Source organism: Agelaius tricolor, unplaced genomic scaffold (genome assembly GCF_023055355.1).
Source record: "Agelaius tricolor isolate 1412-34295 unplaced genomic scaffold, bAgeTri1.0.p SCAF_54, whole genome shotgun sequence".
Classification (NCBI taxonomy): Eukaryota; Metazoa; Chordata; class Aves; order Passeriformes; family Icteridae; genus Agelaius; species Agelaius tricolor.
Genome location: NW_027269314.1, coordinates 879704 through 899610, shown reverse-complemented (window position 1 = coordinate 899610; position 19907 = coordinate 879704). Strand labels below are relative to the sequence as shown.

General features: G+C 58.1%; 1 protein-coding gene across 1 annotated transcript in view; it reads left to right on the top strand.

The window, feature by feature from the left end:
* The first annotated feature begins 8047 nt into the window (after window positions 1-8047).
* SIGLEC1 (sialic acid binding Ig like lectin 1) overlaps window positions 8048-19907 on the top strand; it is a 17088-nt gene continuing 5228 nt past the window's right edge. The window contains exons 1-11 of the mRNA XM_071455802.1: window positions 8048-8268; window positions 11038-11192; window positions 11633-11992; window positions 12076-12372; window positions 12578-12841; window positions 13625-13885; window positions 14475-14774; window positions 15471-15725; window positions 16312-16614; window positions 17846-18100; window positions 18733-19026. Of these exons, the coding sequence (XP_071311903.1) occupies window positions 8048-8268; window positions 11038-11192; window positions 11633-11992; window positions 12076-12372; window positions 12578-12841; window positions 13625-13885; window positions 14475-14774; window positions 15471-15725; window positions 16312-16614; window positions 17846-18100; window positions 18733-19026 (2965 nt within the window). The remainder of the gene's footprint in view (window positions 8269-11037; window positions 11193-11632; window positions 11993-12075; window positions 12373-12577; window positions 12842-13624; window positions 13886-14474; window positions 14775-15470; window positions 15726-16311; window positions 16615-17845; window positions 18101-18732; window positions 19027-19907) is intronic.

Sequence of the window (19907 nt, the reverse complement as noted above, 5' to 3'; positions counted from 1 at the left end):
AAACATTCCCAAGTGCCTTTGTCACCTGACAGGGAGCCTGGAGGGCGTTTGGAGCTCCTGGAATTCTCCTCAGGATGCCCTTGGAGCAGCCCTGCTGCTGTGGGGTGGTCCCTGATGGAGCCACACCAGGAAGGATGGAGCATTGTCCCCAGGGAATATCGTGGTTCCGGGGGTGAGAAGATGGAGCATCATTCCAAACCAGGATGGGAATGTTGTAGCTCCAGGAGTGGGAGGATGGAGAATCATCCCAAGGGAGGTCGGGAATGTCATGGCTCTGGGTCTGGGAAGTTGGAACATCATCCCAAGGAAGTACAGGGACATCGAGGCTCCAGGTTTGGGAGGCTGGAGCAGCATCCTGAGGGAGGTGGGAATTTTGTGGTTCCAGGGGCAGGAAGATGGAACATCATCCTGAGGAATGATGGAGCTGTCCTGGATCCAGGTCTGGGATTACGGAACATCATCCCAAGCCAGGATGGAGATGTCACGGTTCTGGGTCTGGGATAATGGAACATCATTCCAAGTCACGATGGGGCCATTGTGGGTCTGGGTGAGGGAGGATGGAGAATCATCCCAAGGAAGTACAGGGACATCCTGGCTCTAGGTTTGGGAGGCTGGAGCATCATTCCAAGGGAGATGAGAATGTTGTAGCTCCAGGGGTGGGAGGATGGATCATCATCCCAGGGAGGTTGGGAATGTCATGGCTCTGGGTCTGGAAAGTTGGAACATCATCCCAAGGAAGAACAGGGACATCCTGGCTCCAGGTTTGGGAGATTGGAGCAGCAACCTGAGGGAGGTGGGAATTTTGTGGTTCCAGGGGCAGGAAGATGGAACATCATCCTGAGGAATGATGGAGCTGTCCTGAATTGAGGTCTGGGATTATGGAACATCATCCCAAGCCAGGATGGAGCTGTCATGGTTCTGGGTCTGGGACAATGGAACACGATCCCAAGTCACGATGGCGCCATTGTGGCTCTGGGTGAGGGAAGATGGAGAATCATACCAAGGAAGAACAGGGACATCCTGGCTCCAGGTTTGGGAGGCTGGAGCATCATTCCAAGGGAGATGAGAATGTTGTAGCTCCAGGAGTGGGAGGATGGATCATCATCCCAGGGAGGTTGGGAATGTCATGGCTCCAGGTCTGGGAAGTTGGAACATCATCCTAAGGAAGTGCAGGGACATCGAGGCTCCAGGTTTAGGAGATTGGAGCAGCAACCTGAGGGATGTGGGAATTTTGTGATTCCAGGGGCAGGAAGATGGAACATCATCCTGAGGAATGATGGAGCTGTCCTGGATCCAGGTCTGGGGCAATGAAATATCACCCCAAGCCAAGATGGAGCTGTCATGGTTCTGGGTCTGGGACAATGGAACATCATCCCAAGTCAGGATGGGGCCATTGTGGCTCTGGGTGTGGGAAGATGGAGCTTCATCCCAAGGAAGCACAGGGACATCCTGGCTCCAGGTTTGGGAGGCTGGAACATCATTCCAAGGGAGATGGGAATGTCATAGCTCCAGGGATGGGAGGATGGAGCATCAGCCTGAGGGAGGATGAGGCTGTCATAATTCCAGGTCTGGGAAGCTGGGATATCATCCCAAGCCAGGATGAGGACGTTGTGTCTGTGGGTGTGGGAGGATGGGAATGCCATGGCTCCAGGAGGATGGAGCATCATTCCAAGGCAGGACAGGGCTGCCATAATTCCAGTTCTGGGAGGATGGAGCATAACCCTGAAGGATGTCCTGGATCCAGGTCTGGGAAGTTGGGATATCATCCCAAACCAGGATGGAGCTGTCATGGTTCCAGGCCTGGGACAATGGAACATCATATCAAGCCAGGATGGGGACATTGTGTCTCTGCGTGTGGGAGGATGGAGAATCCTCCTGAGGAGGGATGGGAATGCCATGGCTCCAGGAGGAGGAGGAGGATGGGGAGGATGGAGATTCACCCTGAGGGAGAATGGGGCTGTCCTCCTGGGGATCCAGGTCTGGGAAGCTGGAACATCATCCCAAGCCAGGATGGAGCTGTCCTGGATCCAGGCCTGGGAGGTTGGAACATCATCCCAAGCCAGGATGGAGCTGTCATGGTTCTGGGAAGGTGGAATATCATCCCAAACTAGGATGGGGTTGTCATGGTTCCAGGTCTGGGAAATTGGAACGTCATCCCAAGCCAGGATGGAGCTGTCATGGTTCCAGGTCTGGGAAGACGGAACATCATCCCAAGCCAGGATGGGGCTGTGACAGCTGGATTTGGGATCCCCTCACGGACAGGGACCTCTGCCCAGGTAGACACCGATCAGGAAAAGCAAACCCTGGGATTCTGGATCTGGAGCGATGCCACCAATCCCCTGCAGCGCCCAGAGCATCCCTACCTGGCCTGGGCACTGCGGCAGATTTAGGGAATGGGGAATGGGGAATTAGCGCGGCGGGAGCGGGGCCGTGTCATATCCCATTACCTCGGACCGTCATCGCCCCCGGTGTCGCAGGAATAATTCACATCCCGCTCCTCCTCGGGGAGCCCAGCTCGCTCCGGAGCTAATGAGGCGTTTGGGATCAGTGGCTCCAGACAGCTCCGTCCCGGCGCTCCCGAAATGTAAAAGTCAGGTTTGTGCATTAGGAATTGATTTTCCACTTGGAAGCTCGCACACGTGGGAATGGACAAGGCTCCGGGATGAGAGGAATCTGACCCAAAATGTTTCCTCGGAGCCGGGCACCAGCTCAGCCTGAAATTCCTGCTGGAATAAGGCCAGGAATTGGGGTGGAAATTGGGGCGGGAGGGTTGTGAATCCCCGGATTTGGAGGGTCCCAAACATCCCCAGAGTGGAAATTGGAGCTGGGACATTGTGAACCCCCGGACTTGAAGGATCCTAAACATCCCCCGGGTGAAATAGGGAGCTGGGGGTTGTGATTTCCTGGATTTGAAAGATCCCAAACATCCCCAGGGTGGAAATTAGAGTTGGAGTTTGTGAACCACCCAGATTTTGGGGGCCCCAAACATCCTCAGGGTGGAAATTGGAGCTGGGACATTGTGAATCCCTGGATTTGAAAGATCCCAAACATCCTCAGGGCAGAAAGTGGAACTGGAGGTTGTGAACCACCAAATTTTGGGGGTCCCAAACACCCCCAGAGTGGAAATTGGAGCTGGGACATTGTGAACCCCTGGACTTGAAGGATCCCAAACATCCCCCGGCTGGAATAGGGAGCTGGGGGTTGTAAATCCCTGGATTTGAAAGGTCCCAAACACTCCCAGGGTGGAAAGATGAGCTGGAGGTTGTGAACCCCATAATTTTGGGGGTCCCAAATATCTCCAGGGTGGAAATTGGAGCTGGGGGTTGTGAACCCCTACATTTGAAAAATTCCAAACATCCCCCGGGTGGAAATTAGAGTTGGAGTTTGTGAACACCCAGATTTTGGGGGTCCCAAACACCCCCAGGACACTGGGTTGGACTTGTGCTCCCCCAGATTAGAGGGAGCTCCTTCCCCCATCCCATCCCATGGATCCCATCCCATGGATCCCATCCCTTCTCATCTCATCCCATGGATCCCATCCCATCCCATTCCATCCCTTCCCGTCCCATCCCATGGATCCCAAACCCCCCAGTCTGGGGCTTCCCCCTCCACGTTCCCTCCTCTCTTCCCGCACTGTGGGGCTGAGAGTCGCCCCCCAGGCCAGATTTGGGGACATGAGGTGACCCTGGGGGGGCTGGGACAGCCCTGGGATGGGGAGGGGTCACACCAGGGGTTCCCACCCCCATTCCACGGGATCCCACTCTGGATCTGCGGAGCCCAAACTGGGGGGAACTGGGAGGACTGGGAGGGACTGGGGGGAACTGGGGGGAGCAGGAGGAGCCAGGAAGAACTGGGAGGGACTGGGGGGAGCCAGAGGGAATTGGGACGATCTGGGAAAAAACAGGAGAAGCTGGGGGAGCCAGGAAGAGCAGGAGGAGGAGGCAGCAGGGCCGGGGCAAACTGGAATGACTTGGGGGGAATGGGAGAGCTGGGATTAACTGGGAGTACTGGAGTGGGATTGAGGGGAGCAGAGTGGGGGAAGCAGAGAGAGCAGGAGGAGACGGGGAACTGGGAGGGACTGGGAGGGACTGGGAGAACTGGGGTCAGGGCAAGCTGGGGGGGGAGAGCAGAAACCAGCGCGACCCGGGTGAACTGGGAGTACTGGGAAGGGGGAACTGGGGGGAGCTGGGAGAGCCAGGGTGAGATGGGTGAACTGGGAGGACGGGGAGGGCACTGAGGGGATTTGGGGCAGCCAGAGGAGCCGGGAAGGGCTGGGAGAGCCCAGCAGGATCCGGGAGGAGCCGAGCGGAGCCGGGAGCCTCCCAGCCTCACCGGGGGCCTCATCGCCACCCCCGTGCCAAAGCAAACATTTCCCTGGTGCTGCCTGGAGCCGCGTTCCCAGGCCTGGGTGACCCTTGGCAGGGCGGGGAGGGGACAATTCCATAATTCCATACCTGCCACCCCCCCCGCCCCGCCCCGCTTTGGAACCCCCGCGCATTCCAGCCGGAGGGAATCCAGGTGTGCTCGGGAGTCCCCAACACCTGTGCGGGGCTGAGAAGCCTCAGTGGGGACCTCGGGAATGTCCCAGCAGGCCGGGATTCCCAAGTTTTTCCCTCGGTTTGGAACCCCACCTCGCTTCCCAGTGTCCCCAGCCAAAGAAAACCAGTCTGTGTTGACTCAGGTGCCAGCGCCCGGACGGTGACGCGGGTGTCACCGCGGTGTCCCCGCCGAGCCCGGATTTATTTGGTTTTGTCCTTTTCCTTCAGCTTTTCACGCCAGGAAAGGGAAGGGAGGAATGCGGGAGGGGCTGGAGGGAAATCGGCCCCATCCCACAGCGCTGCCTCCTCTTCCTCCACCCCCTCCCTCCACGGCCGCTGCTCCGCGTTGGGAAATGAGAACTTGCCTCAAAGTTCTCAGGAAAGGAAAGGAAGGGTTTTCCTGGGAATAGGGAATTTTGCGCTGGATTTGGGGTCCCTGGCGCGGCCCGCACTCGCCGCCACGGGACGAGTGATTTATTCCCACTCTTCCCATCACTGTTTTCCTCTCCCACAGCGGAATTCCCGGTTATCTCTGCGGCGCGCCGCCCATCCCGCATTCCTCCCGGCCATCCCGCATTCCTCCCGGCCGTCCCGCGTTCCTCCCGGGCACGGAATGAGCCGCGGCCCCCGCGGACCGCGCTCCACCCGCCCCGGGAATGAGAGCGGGACACGCGGGGCAATGGGGGCGCTTTGTCCCAGGAAGAGGCTGGTTCCATAAGGATGTTGGTCGCCAGGAAAGTTCTCATTCCCAGAAAAGTGCTGGTCCTCAGGAAGGTTCTCATTCCCAGGAAAATGCTGGAACCAGGAGGGTGTTGGTCCTCAGGAAAGTTCTCATTCCCAGGAAAATCCTGGTCCCATGAGAATGCTGGTGTCAGGAGGATGCTGGTCCCCAGGGAAAATTATCATTCCCAGGAAAATGCTGGTCCCAGTAAAATGCTGGAACCAGGAGGATGATGGTCCCCAGGAAGGTTCTCATTCCCAGGAAAGTTCTCATTCCCAGGTGGATGCTGGTCCCAGCAGGATGTTGGTCCCCAGGAAAGTTCTCATTCCCATCCAGGTTCCCATTCCCAAGAAAATGCTGGTCCCAGAAGAATGGTGGTCTCCAGGAAAGTTCTCATTCCCATGAAAATGCTGATCCCAGGAGGATGTTGGTCCCCAGGAAAGTTCTCTTTCCTAGGAAGGTTCTCATTCCCAGGAAAATACTTGTCCCATGAGAATGCTGGAACCAGGAGGATGTTGGTCCCCAGGGAAAATTTTCATTCCCATTAAGGTTCCCATTCCCAGGTGGATGCTGGTCCCAGCAGGATGTTGGTCTCCAGGAAAGCTCATTCCCTGGAAAATGCTGGCCCCGGGAAAATGCTGGTCCCAGGAGGATGTTGGTCCCCAGGAAGGTTCTCATTCCCAGGAAAATGCTCGTCCCAGGAAGATGTTGATCCTCAGGAAGGTTCTCATTCTCAGGAAAGTTCTCATTCCCAGGAAGGTTCTCGTTCCCTGGAAAACCTTCATCTCCAGGAAGGCTCTCATTCCCAGGAGGATCCTGGTCTCCTAGAAGGTTCTCATTCCCAGAAAGGTCCTGGCACCCTGGAAAGTTCTCATTCCCAGGAGGATCCTGGTCCCCAGGAAGGTTCTCGTTCCCAGAAAAACCTTCATCTCCAGGGAGGTTCTCATTTCCAGGAGGATTCTGGTCTCCTAGAAGGTTCTCATTCCCAGAAAGGTCCTGGTTTCCTGGAAAGTTCTCATTCCCAGGAGGATCCTAGTGCCCTGGAAAGTTCTCATCCCCAAGAAGGTTCTCATTCCCAGAAGGATCCCAGTCCCCAGGAAGGTTCTCATTCCCAGAAAGATCCGGGTCCCCAGGAAGGTTCTCATCCCAGAAGGATGTTCATCCCTAGGAATTTGCTCATTCCCAGGAGGATCCTGGTCCCCAGGACAGTACTGGCCCCCAGGAGGATGCTCATTCCCAGGAGAATTCCCACTCCCGGGAGGAAGCCAATCCCCAGGCTATGGCACAGCCATCCCACCCTCCCCTGGACACACCCAGAGATTTTTCCATCCCTTTGCAACTTTTCCCTGATATTCCATTAATTTTAGCTTCCCTTTTCCTGCTGGTCCCACCCTGGGCCTGGAAAGAGGAACTGGATGGGGCCCTGCACAGCCTGGGGCTGGAGAGCTCCGGAAGCTCCCGAGCTTCTGTGGAGCTGGGACAACGTGGGCTGGCAACCCTGGCACGGGACGAGGCTCCTGGATGTCCTGGAAAAGGGCGCAGGTATCCCAGGAAAGGGATTGGGATGAGCCTTTCCCTTTCTGGATCCTGCTGGATTCCCACCACAGGAATGCCAGGAGATCCAGGGGTCCCACCCAGAGCTGGCAGCACCCAGAGCTCAGGGGAGGGCACCCCCAGCCCCCGGCAGTGCCAGGGCACGGCGGGCACGGCGCTGCTGGCACGAAGGGGAAGGGAAGCGGAGGCTGCGGAAGCGGGGGCAGAGAGCGGGGCTGGAGCTGGGTCAGGCTGCCCCAGCCTTTCCTGCCACAGCCCTGGCACGGATCACATGGAGCTGTCCCGGTGCCAGGGGAGTGCGTGGTGCTGCTGGCACAGATCCCGTTTCTGAGAGCCCACCAGGACTGACAGAGCTCCCAAGTCCAAATGCCCACCCAGACTGGCAAAATCCCCACACTGGCAACTCACCAGGATTGGCACGAGTCCCATTTCAAAGAGTCCACTGGGATTGGCACAGTTTCCAAATCCAAGAACCCACAGGCCTGGCACAGCTCCCATTCCATGGTCCCACCAGGACTGGCACGGCTCCCAAAACCAGGAGCCCACCAGGACTGGCACGGCTCCCAGCTCCAAGAGACCAGTGGGATTGGCACAACCTGCACACCGACACCCCACAGGGATTGGCACAGCCAATCAAGAGCCAAGATCCCACCAGGACTGGCACAGGTCCCAGTTCCAAAAGTCACCAGGGACTGGCACAGCTCCGAAATCCAGGAGCCCACCGGGATTGGCACAGCTCCTGTCTCCAAGATGCCATCAGGCCTGGCACAGTTCCCAAATCCAAAAGCCCACTGGGACTGGCACAGCTCCCAAATCCAGGATCCACTAGGACTGGCACAGCTCCCAAATCCAAAAGCCCTCCACCACTGGCACAGCTCCCAAATCCAGGATCCCCCAGGCCTGGCAGAGCTCCCAAATCCAGGATCCCCCAGGCCTGGCAGAGCTCCCAAATCCAAGATCCCACCAGCATTGGCACAGCTCCCAAATCCAGGAGCCTTCCACCACTGGCACAGCTCCCAAATCCAAGAGCCCCCTGACATTGGCACAACTCCCAAATCCAATAATCCACCGGCATTGGCACAGCTCCCAAACCCAATATCCCACAGCTCCCAAATCCATGGATCCCCCAGGCCTGGCACAGCCCCACACCGGCACCCCCCGGTGGGGTCTGGCTCCGTTTCCCGGGGGGTGGCACAGCCAGGGGGACACCGTGGGCCGTGGGGCACCGGGGGCCATGGGCACGTCCCTGCTGACTCAGCACCCGCTGGCACGGCCGGGAGGGGCCGAGGGCACTTTCCCACACTGCCAGGGCACAAGGTCGGACATTGACCCCGAGTGGTCACGAGGGGCCAGCCCCGCCCCGTGCCACCAGTGCCACCAGAGCCACCAGTGCCGCCAGTGCCACCAGTGCCACCAGTGCCACCAGCCCGGGCGTCTTTACTGCAGGGGGCAGAGGTTGGATCTGGATCAGCCTCTACATCCCCAGAGCCGTGGTGCCCAGCCGAGAATTCCTTTGGGAATTTTCTCTGGCAGAGCCCTCTCCTGCCTTCGGGGGCGTCTCCCACCATCGCAGCTGGATCCAGCCCCGATGCCCAGCCTGGCCTTGGGCACTGCCAGGGATCCAGGGGCAGCCCCAGCAAATCTGGGAATTCCAGCCCAGGCAGGAATTCCTTGCCAAGATCCCAGCCCAATCTCCCCTTTCCCAGTGGGAGCCATTCCCTGGCTCCTGTCCCTGCAAGCCTTGACCCCAGCCTCTCTCCAGCTCTCCTGGAGCCCCTTTAGAGGGATTCTGAGGATTCCCTGGATTTTTCCCTTCTCCAGGGGAACATTCCCAGCTCTCCCAGAACTCAGGTGCTCCCAGCCCTTGGAGCATTCAGCATTCTGAGGACAGCCAGGATCCATTTTGGTGGCCCAGGAGGACAAACCCCATCACTCCCAACATCCCCCTTTCCTTTTCCAGTTTATCCTGGAGCCACATGGTCCGGGATATTCCTGGATCAGTTGGGATCAGTTTTCCTGGCCGTGTCCCCCCAGTTCCTGTTGCAATCCCAACCCCTTCCCGGCAGGGTGAGGGCAGAGCCGCCCTTGCTTCCCTCCAAGACACAACAAAAACATTCCCGAGCTACCAGCACAAATCCCAAACCGTTCCCACAGGGAACAACACCAGCCCTGCCCCAGTCCCACCAGCAGGACCCTAAACCCAGAGGCCTCGGAGCGCTCCAAACCCACCCTGGCCCCAAAAACACGGAATTAGGGAAAAGCTGCCGCAGCGGTCGCCACTTCCCAAAATCAGAGCAGGGACTCTGAAGAGGGAAGTTCTGCGGTCTGGGGCTCCTCGCCCTCCTCCCACAGCCGATAAAGGGACGTCCCTGAGCGCAGGGACAGGCGGTTTCCCAATGCCACCGCTCCGGAGGTGGCACTTCCAGAGCCACCACCGCTTCCAGGTAACGCCGCGGTTCTCCAGGGATGGGGAAGGATGGGAATTCTGGAGACAGGGATGAGGGGTGGGGGTGGCTCCAGGAGGATCCCTTTGGGATGAGCCTGCTCCATCTCCTGCCAGGAGCCAGGGAAGTGCTTGGAACTCCAGGAATCAGATCCAGGCTTGGAGGGGGTCACATCCATCCCTTATCCCAAGGAATGGTGTTCCACCACCCCGTGGTCCCTGTTTCCCTGGTTTTTTGGGATGGGATGGAGCTGAAGGGTCCCACACTGGGAATGTCCCCTCCCCGTGCTCATTCCTGTGCCAAAAAGTGACTTTTGAACTGCAGGGATAGGTGGGAGACTGGGAAAAAATTCCTCCCTCTGAGGGTGGGAAGCTTCCGGAATGGAATTCCCAGATTTGCTGTGGCTGCCCCATTCTTGGAAGTGTCCAAGGCCAGGTTGGACAGGGTTTGGAGCCATCTGGGACAGCAGGAAACGTCCCTGCCCATGGAAATGAAACAAGATTTCATTTCCCTCCCAACCCATTCCTTAAATCCCATTTAGGGACACCAGGGACACCTTCCCCACCCCGTGTCTCCCCTAAAGCGTTTTCCTAGAAATCTTTCCAACCCTTGGAATTCCAAGCAGCAGAGCCCCACCAGGGGCCACTGACCTCCCTGGGTCCCCCATCCCGAGGGATCCCCCAGGGGCCCTCAGGAATCGAAACCGGGAGAAACCCAGCAGAAGAAACGAAACTTGGCACCAACACCAGTTGGGGGCTGGATCTCGGCTCTTCCTTCCTCTTCCGGGACGAATCCCGTGACAATTTGTGGCCTCGCATCGTCCCCCCCCCCCTCCAAGCATCGACACCCAGGGGCCACCCCAGACATTCTCTGTGCTCATAGTCTGGAAAAAAATCCCAAGCAAAGCTCTCCAGAGCGGGAAATCCAGCCCGAAATCCAAGGAGCGGCGAGGAAATTGGATACAGATGTGGGAAAAGGAGGTATCGGAGAAGGAGGGAATGGTGGAGAGGGAAAGGCCGGAGAGGGGGGCTGGGAGAGGCCTCGTTCCTCAGGGAGAGACCCAGGAGAGCTCAGAGGAGGATCGGAGCTCGCAGCAATCCGACCGCTGATTTCCGGGATATTGGGAAAAAGTTCAGGGTGAAATTATTCTGGTTTGTCACGGAACGATGAGGGGCGAAGCGGAAAGGAATGTCAGGAGTTCGTCTGGAGCTGCAAAAATGTTTTAAATAATTCTCTGTTTATTCTTTGTATTCATCTTCTTTTGCTTGGTTTCTTTTTCTCCTTCTTTTTCTTTGTTTCTTTTTCTTCTTCTTCTTTTTCTTCTTCTTTTTCTTCTTCATTTTCTTCTTATTCTTATTCTTATTCTTCTTTTTCTTTGTTTCTTTTTCTTCTTCTTTTCCTTCTTCTTCTTTTCCTTCTTCTTCTTTTTCTTCTTCTTCTTCTTCTTCTTCTTCTTCTTCTTCTTCTTCTTCTTCTTCTTCTTCTTCTTCTTCTTCTTCTTTTTCTTCCTCTTTTCCTCTTTTCTTTTTTATTCCATTATTAATTTTTTCTTTCTTTTTCTTTTTCTTTCCCTTTTTCCTTTTTCTTTAGTCTTCCTTCCTTCCTTCCTTCCTTCCTTCCTTCCTTCCTTCCTTCCTTCCTTCCTTCCTCCCTCCCTCCCTCCCTCCCTCCCTTCCTCCCTTCCTCCCTCCCTCCCTTCCTTCCCTCCCTTCCCTCCCTTCCCCTTTTCCCTTCCCTCCTGTTAAGGACTGTCCTGATTCCAGCGGGATTTATCCCACAGGGATCCATCCCCCCCCATTCCAAGGTCCTCAGCCACCTCCTGTTGTCCCCAGGGTTCCCTGTGCTGGTGTGACGCCGTGTCCCCCATGTCCCCTGGCAGTGCCACCATGCGCCTGCCCCGCTGCCTCGTGCTCCTGGCCAGCCTCGTCCCGCCAGGTATGGGGACGGTGACACCCTTGGGATTGTCCCCTGCGGGACTGGAGGCCGGCATTGGCCCCAGTGGGTGGGAGTAGGAGCCTGGCAGGAATCTGGGGGATCCCAAGGCTGTTCCTGGGGGGATTGGCCATGATCCCACACCCCTGATGGGCGGGAATGGGGTGACAAGGGGACAGCCAGGCCATGGGAGCAAGGACAAGGCGCCAGGGTGAGGAAATAAATTTGGGACCCCAGGATGTCTCTTTCCCCTTTTTCTTCATTATTTAGGCCCAAAAGATCCAGCTTTTCCTGCATATCTCCCCCTCCTCCACCCCAAAACCTCCTCCTGCGGGGGTTTATCCCAAATCCTGCCCCATCAAGCACCGGTGACGTGTCCCCAGCGTGTCCTGGGGGAAGTGGGGACACTTCTGGCTCCCTAATCCCGATTTTCCCTGGCACAGCCCTCAGCTCCTGGGGGGTCTCCTACCCCGAGTCCCTGCAGGCCAGCGGGGGGTCCTGCCTGGTTGTGCCCTGCACCTTCAGCTACCCCGCGGATGTGACAGCGGGGGCCGGCATCGTGGCCATCTGGTACAAGGACTACGACGGCCAGCGGACGGTTGTGTTCCACTCCGCCGCCCCCCAGGATGTGGATCCCCGTTTTGGGGGTCGTGCCCAGCTCCTGGGGGACCCCATGGCCCGGAATTGCACCCTGTTGCTGCGGGGGGTGACACCGGGGGACAGTGGCCTCTACAGGTTCCGCTTCGAGATCCTCGACGGCGACCGCTGGTCAGCGTCGCGGGATGTGACCCTGAGAGTTTCAGGTGGGTAAAACGCCGAAATTCCCCAAAAATTCCCTTCTTGCTCCATTCCATGAGGTCATCCCGCCCTCTGCTCTCCACCCCAGATGATCTGGAGCTTCCCAGTGTCACCAGCAGCGGGGAGCAGACCGAGGGACAGAGGTCCACCTTGGAGTGCTCCACGCCCTACTTCTGTCCCGGGGGTGACACCGCCCTGCGCTGGGAGGGCTACGACCCCCAGGTGTCCGAGGTGTCCAGCCACGTCCAGCTGGACACCAGCGGGGTCAGCCACCAGGTGACCCTGACCAGCTCCTTCACCTGGAAGGACCATTCCAAGAAGCTGCTCTGCGTGGTTTCCGACGGACCCAAGAGGGCGAGCACGGAGGTGGTACTGCGGGTCAGGCGTACGTGCGGTGGGGACAGGGGACACCTCTGTCACGGCCACCACTGCCACGTCCCCCTCCTTCCCTGCAGCCTTTTCCTCCAGCTTCTCCCTCCCTTTCCTGCTGGCTGGCCACATCTGTCCCTTAGGTGCCACCTCCTGTCACGCACCTCCCTGGGGTGGTGACAGCGCCCTGTGCCCACCGCGTCCCTCTGTGTCCCCCGCAGACGCCCCCAAGGACACGCAGGTGTCGCTGAGCCCTTCCTCGGGGAACATCGGCGTGGGTGACACGGTGACCCTGAGCTGTGAGGTTGGCAGCAGCCACCCCCCGGTCTCGGGGTACCACTGGTACAAGGATGGGGTGGCCGTGGGCACCGAGCGGGTGCTGGCCCTGCCGGGTGTGCACCGTGAGGACCACGGGCGGTACCACTGCGAGGCCCAGAACGCCCTGGGCACTGGGGTGTCACCCCCTGTCACCCTCCGCGTGTTCTGTAAGTGCCAAGGGAGCTCTGCCGGGGTGGGAAATCCTGCGTGTCCCACACTGGGGTGGCACGGACTGGGAGGGAGATGGCCGGTGCTGCTGGAGGTCTGGGAATTGGGGTGTCCATGCAGGAGGAGGGTGGTGGCCCCATTGCGCCACACCTGTGTCCCATCTCTTGGTGATCCCAGAAAACAGGGAGGGATTTCCAGCCCAGGACAGGGAGCAGTGCTGGGAAGGGGTTGGGAGCTTGTGGAGATCCAGAGCCGTGGTGGGAAGGGACCTTAGGGATCATTCCTACCCCTGCCATGGGCTGGGGCACTTCCTGCCATCCCAGGTGGATCCAGGCCGTGTCCAGCCTGGCCTGTGGCACTTCCAGGGATCCAGGAGCAGCCACAGCTTCTCTGGGAATTCCACCCCCACAGGAAGGGAAGAGTCTCCTCCTCCCACCAGATCCATCATCACAGACAAATCCCATCCTTCCCTGCCTGAGCTGGAATCCCACAGGGATCATCTCCCTCATCTCCCCCCAGATGGGTCCCTGTGCTCCTCCCAAAACCCCCCCGATCCCACCCTGAGAGGTGCAAGACCCTTCCCCACCCACCATGAGCTTGGCCCTCGGGGCTTTGCTCTAAAGCCAGGTGTCCCCAGCTGGTGGCAGGGGACAAACCCAAACATCCCCCAGCTCTGTTGTTGGGGCTTCAAACGTCTCCCAGGCTCTGGAACAGGGGATTTGGGATGGGGCATCTGTTTTCCTGTCCCCGGGGCCATCCTGAACGTGTCCCTTCTCCCTCAGCCGCAGAGATCTCGGCCAGCCCCGCAGCCGAGGTGCTCGAGGGGACGGCCACCACCTTGTCCTGCGATGTCCCCGGGCGGGAGGGACACCCCGAGGAGCTGACCTACACCTGGTTCAAGAACAGCGCCTGGCTCAAGGAGGGCCCGGCCCACACCCTCCTCTTCCCCGCGGTGGCCGCCGGTGACGCCGGCTACTACTCCTGCCAAGTGACCAACAGCCAGGGCAGTGACACGGCCCAGGCCATCAGCCTCAGCGTCACATGTGAGTGCCGCCAGCTCCTGCCACATGGGGCTGTGCGAACCCCGCAAGATCCAGGAAATCCCCCCCCGAAAAATTCATGGCAAAGCCTCTTCCTGAGCGCCCCCAAGGGTAGATAAAGGGGGTCAGCCCTGCTGGTTGAATTTTATGGGAATACAACAAATTTTGGCTGTGAGGCAGGTGTGAAGGTGACATTAAGTGGCATTTGGGACATGTCCATGGCAGCATCCCCCACTAAAATCCCCTCCATTCCGTAAGATCTGGGGAGGTTTCTCATGGAGAATCCAGCGGGATAAGAACAGCTCAGGAGGTTTTCAAGGGGAAAACAACCCAGCCATGGGTTGGTTGTGACCATTTTGGAGGTAAATCTGACCTGGTGACACACAGGACAAGCAGATTGTGACATCCAAGTTGGGTAGGGGGACGTTTCTCACCCCAAGGCCAGGCTGGATGGAGCTTGGAGCCACCTAGGCTACTGGGACCGACCAGCTGGGATTTAATGTCCCCTCCAACTCAAGCCACTTTTTGGATTTTTCCCTGCGACCACACCACCAAGGACATCCCAACCTCAGCATCCTCTCCCATCCCACAGATCCACCCCGAATTCCCACCCTCACGCTCTTCCAGGAGACCCAGGGTGGCCGGCTGGTCATCGTCCGCTGCACCGTGGACAGCCACCCTCCGGCCACCCTGGCCATCGACCATGATGGCGCCGTGCTGGCCACCAGCGGGGCACAGGTGACCCTGGGCCAGCGGCTCGGTGTCACCGCCTCCCGCAATTCCCTGCGGCTGGAAATCCGGGATGCAGGACCCCGGGACAGCGGGAAGTACGGCTGCACCGCCAGCAACGTCCATGGCAACGCCAGTGCCACCAAGGTCCTGGTGGCCCGCGGTGAGTCCCCGGGTGACGCGGCCACTCCTGGGTTTGGGGAGATGGTGAACCCCCAAAACTGGGGGGGACGTGCAGTTTACAGAGTTTGGGGGACCCCTGTGGTGGCGCTGGGGGACATCAGTGTCCTGGGGGCTGTGTGGGGTCAGAGCTGCTTTTGGAGAGGGAGAGGCTCCTGGGTTTTGTTTCAGAAAATGCCAAAAATCGGTAAATTTATCCAAATTTTTCTGCCCCATCCAATCCCACCAGTCACTGTCCCCTGAACCCCGAGTCTAGATAATTTGGGGTGACAGAGGCAGCAGGAGAGAAAAGTCCCCCCAAATCCATGTCCAAGAAGAACATCATTTAGGATCCCAAAAAACTCCAAAAGAGACCTCAAGGCCCAATTCCAGAGAAACCAAACCCAGATTTGGGTGTCCCAGTGGGGAGCTGGAAGTCAGACAAGGCCCAACCAGTGGGAAAAGGGGACAGAGATTGTCCTGGGAAAACGTCACCTGGATGAACCCGGCACTTGGAAAAAGCAGGAAAGGGTCAGGAAAGGCCCCATTGGCCTGTGCAGTGTCCCCAGGGAATGTCACCCCCCAAAGAGCCACGGTGAGGGAGGGCACTCAGGGAAGCCCAGCAGGGAATTGTAGCTGGATGGATCCACGGGATGGATTTCCCTCCTTCCCTGAAATCCCTCTCCCACCCCTCCTCCAGCTGCTGGGCTCCGGATCCAGCCCTCGGCCGAGGTGACAGAGGGGACCGCGGTCACCCTGACCTGCGTGGGGACAGGGGACACGGAGGAGGAGCCGCTCTACACCTGGTACAGGAACGGCCGGAGGCTCCAGGAGAGCTCATTCCCCACCTTGGAATTCCCGTCCGTCCGCGGGGACGACGCCGGCGCCTTCCAGTGCCAGGTCCGGAGCAGGAACGGCAGCGACACGTCGGAGACCGTCCCGCTCCGAGTGCTCTGTGAGCGTCCCGTGGGAATTCCAAAGGGTCCTGGGGCTGGGCTGGGGGTGGTCCCACCCTGAGGTTTCCCCCATCCCCACCAGCCACGGCCAAGGAGCTCTCGGGGCAGGAATGTGGGGAAGATTAAAAATTCCCTTTGGCGGGTAAACCTGGGAGTTCTGGGGAGGAGGAATTTGGAGCATTCCCACCTTCCCAAGAATTTTAATGATTGAAGAACCACGAATGGTTTGGGCCTAGGGGTCCTCAAAACCCATCTCGTTCTGACCCCTCTGCCATGGGCACGGGCACCTCCCACTAGACCAGGTCCAAAGTGGATTCAAGAGTTTCCCAGGCAGCACTGGGAGCATCAATCCCTTGGATTCTGAGGGTTTCCCCAATGGATCCAGTGGTGCTTTGTCCCTGGATTGGGTTGGAAGGGACCTCAAAGCCATTCTTATTCCAACCCCTCTCCCCTTGGCAGGGACACCTCCACTGTCCCACATTATTCCAAACCCCATCCAGCCTGGATGATCAGGCGGTGCTGGAAGCATCCATCCCTTGGATTCTGGGAGTTTTCCCGACCTCACAGATCTGTTTTCCCCCACAGACCCCCCGAGGCAGCCGGTGCTGAGCTCGTTCCTGCAGAGCCAGGGCGGGCACCTGGGCATCATCCAGTGCTCTGTGGAGAGCGACCCCGAGTCCAACCTCACCCTCCGCAGAGGGGACGATGCCATCGCCTGCACCCAGGGCTGTCCCCAAGCCACCAGTCCCAGGGTCCACGTCACCAGGTCCTACAACAGCCTGAAGGTGGAAATCCGGGATGTGGTGGTGGAGGATGAGGGGATTTACGTGTGCCAGGCTGGGAATTCCCAAGGAAGAGCCAGCGCCACAGTGGATTTCAAGGCTGACAGTGAGTGGGGACAGGGGACAGGGGACAGGGGACAGGGGACAGGGGACAGGATTGTGGCATCTGGGGATGTTCTGAGGGAGGGGAGCGTGGGAAGGGAATGCTGGGGAAGGAGGCAAGATCAGGAGATGGTGGCAGGAGGAGCAGAAATGTCACATGGAAATGCCACATGGAAATATTACATCCATGAAATCCAAACATGGAAATGCCACGTGTCCGTAAAATCCAGACATGGAAATATCACATGGAAATGCCACATGGAAATGTCACACGTCCATGAAATCCAGACATGGAAATACCACATGGAAATGCCACGTATCCACAAAATCCAGACATGGAAATGTCGCATGGAAATGTCACATGTCCATGAAATACAGACATGGAAATGTCCAATGGAAATGTCACATGTCCATGAGATCCAGACATGGAAATGTCACATGGAAATGCCACGTGTCCATGAAATCCAGACATGGAAATGCCACATGGAAACACCACATGGAAATGTAACATGTCCATGAAATCCAGACATGGAAATGCCACATGGAAACACCACATGGAAATATTACATCCATGAAATCCAAACATGGAAATGCCACGTGTCCGTAAAATCCAGACATGGAAATATCACATGGAAATGCCACATGGAAATGTCACACGTCCATGAAATCCAGACATGGAAATACCACATGGAAATGCCACGTATCCACAAAATCCAGACATGGAAATGTCGCATGGAAATGTCACATGTCCATGAAATACAGACATGGAAATGTCCAATGGAAATGTCACATGTCCATGAGATCCAGACATGGAAATGTCACATGGAAATGCCACGTGTCCATGAAATCCAGATATGGAAACACCACATGGAAATGTCGCAAGGAAATGTCACATGTCCGTAAAATCCAGACATGGAAATGTCACATTTCCATGAAATCCGGACGTGGAAACACCACATGGAAATGTCGTATGTCCATGAAATCCAGACATGGTGGCTCTCCCATGACATTCCAGCCCCTGGTGGGGATTCCCTGGCTCTGTGTGACAGGAACACAGAGCAAAACACAAGGGACGTCCCTGGGCTGGTGGCACTGCCAGGCTCAGAGCTGTCCCCACCATGGCGCTGTGGGATCAGTTGGAATTTGCCCTCTGGGGTAGCCACGCTGTCCCTTGGTGGCTTTGGGGGGTTGTCACCCCACTGTTGACACCACACCCCATTTCCTCCTGCCCACAGCTGCCAATGTCACCGTGTCCCCGTCCCCCCACGTGCTGGAGGGTGACAATGCCACCCTCACCTGCCACCTGAGCAGCGGCTCCCCAGCTGTGCCCAACATCACCTGGTACCACAACAGGCAGCAGATCTCCACGGGCTCGGCCACCTCGCTGGTGCTGCAGCCGGTGCTCAGCAGGGACGCCGGGCTCTACCGGTGCCAGGCCAGCACCGCGGGCGGCAGCCGGAGCTCTCCCGACGTCCTCCTGGATGTGCTGTGTGCGTCCCTTTCCTGTTCTCTTTCCCTTCTCTTCCCCTTCTCCCCTTTTTCCTTCCTCTTTCAATTTCCCCTTTTCCCTTCCCCCTTCCCTTCCCCTTCTTCCCTTCTCCCCTTTTTCCTTTCCCTTTCTCTTTCAATTTCCCCGTTCCCCTTCCCCTTCTCCCCTTCTCCCCTTTTTCCTTTCCCTTTCTCTTTCAATTTCCCCATGGGAATGACCTCATGTCTGTGCTTCCCATTCTCTTCTCCTTTTCCTTTCAATTTCCCCTTTTTCCTTTTCCTTTCCCTTTTCTCTTCCCTCTTCCCTTTTCCTTTTTCCCTTTTCCCCTTTCCCCTCTCCCCTTCCCCCTTCCCCCTTTCCCCTTTCCCCTTCCCCCTTCCCCTTTCCCCTTCCCCCTTTCCCCTTTTCCCTTTCCCCTTTCCCCTTTCCCCTTTCCCCTTTCCCCTTTCCCCTTTCCCATTTCCCTTTTCCCCTTTCCCATTTCCCCTTTTCCCTTTTCCCTTTCCCCTTTCCCCTTTCCCCTTTCCCTTCCCCTTCCCTCCCACCCTTTCCCAGAACCCCAGAGCAGTGACCCCTCTCCAAGACCCCTCTCCTGATGTGATTCCCAGCCTCTCATCCCATTCCCCCCGGCAGACCCCCCCCGGGACCCTCTCCTGACGGCTTTCCTGGAGGCCGAGCAGGGCTCCCTGGCCATCTTCCAGTGCTCCGTGGCCAGCAACCCCCCGGCCCAGCTGGCCCTGCTCCGTGACCAGGAGCTGGTGGCCACCAGCACCAGCGGGAGCAGCCCGCGGGTCACCGTCTCCGCCGTCCCCAACTCACTGCGGGTGGAGATCCGGGAGGTGACACCAGCAGATGATGGCAGCTACCGGTGCACGGCCACCAACGCGCACGGCTCCGTGGAGCGACGGCTCTACCTGCGCGTGCAAGGTGGGGAGCCGGGGATTTGGGGGTCAGGGTGGCTCATCCCACGGGGATGACCATGGGTCTGTGCTCCCAGTGCCACCAGATCCCTCCCAGTGCCACCAGATCCCTCCCAGGGACCAGAGTGGCTCATCCCATGGGAACGACCATGTGTCTGCACTCACAGTGCCACCAGGTCCTTCCCAGAGATCAGAGGGGTCCATCCCATGGGAATGACCATGTGTCTGCACTCCAAATGCCACCAGATCCCTCCCAGTGCCACCAGATCCCACCCAGGGATTAAAACAGCCCATCCCATGGGAATGACAATGTCTGCACTCCCAGTGCCACCTGATCCCTCCCAGTGCCACCAGATCCCACCCAGGGATTAAAACAGCCCATCCCATGGGAATGACCATGTGTCTGCACTCCAAATGCCACCAGATCCCTCCCAGTGCCACCAGATCCCACCCAGGCATCAGAGGGGTCCATCCCATGGGAATGACTTCATGTCTGCCCTCCTAATGCCACCAGATCCCTGCCAGTGCCACCACACCCCCTCCCACCCAGTGCCACCCCCTGCCCATATTCCACCACCTCAGCCCTGGGCATCTCCAGGAGGAGTTGGGGACACCCTAAGGGGACAGCGAGCACCAATATCACACGGGAGCTGTCCCAAATCCTTGGACAGAGTGGGAATATCGCGCCCCACAGGTTATGGAAGTGACGAGGGGACACCGGCAGTGCCGAGCTCTGCCCTGTCCCCTCTGAGCTGGCACTGTCCCCGCTCCAGCCACCCGAGTCCTGATCTCACCGTCCTCGGAGGTGCTGGAAGGTGACAACGTGTCCCTGCTGTGCCAGGTGGCCGGAGAGCCACCGGGTGACACCGTCTACTCCTGGTACAAGGA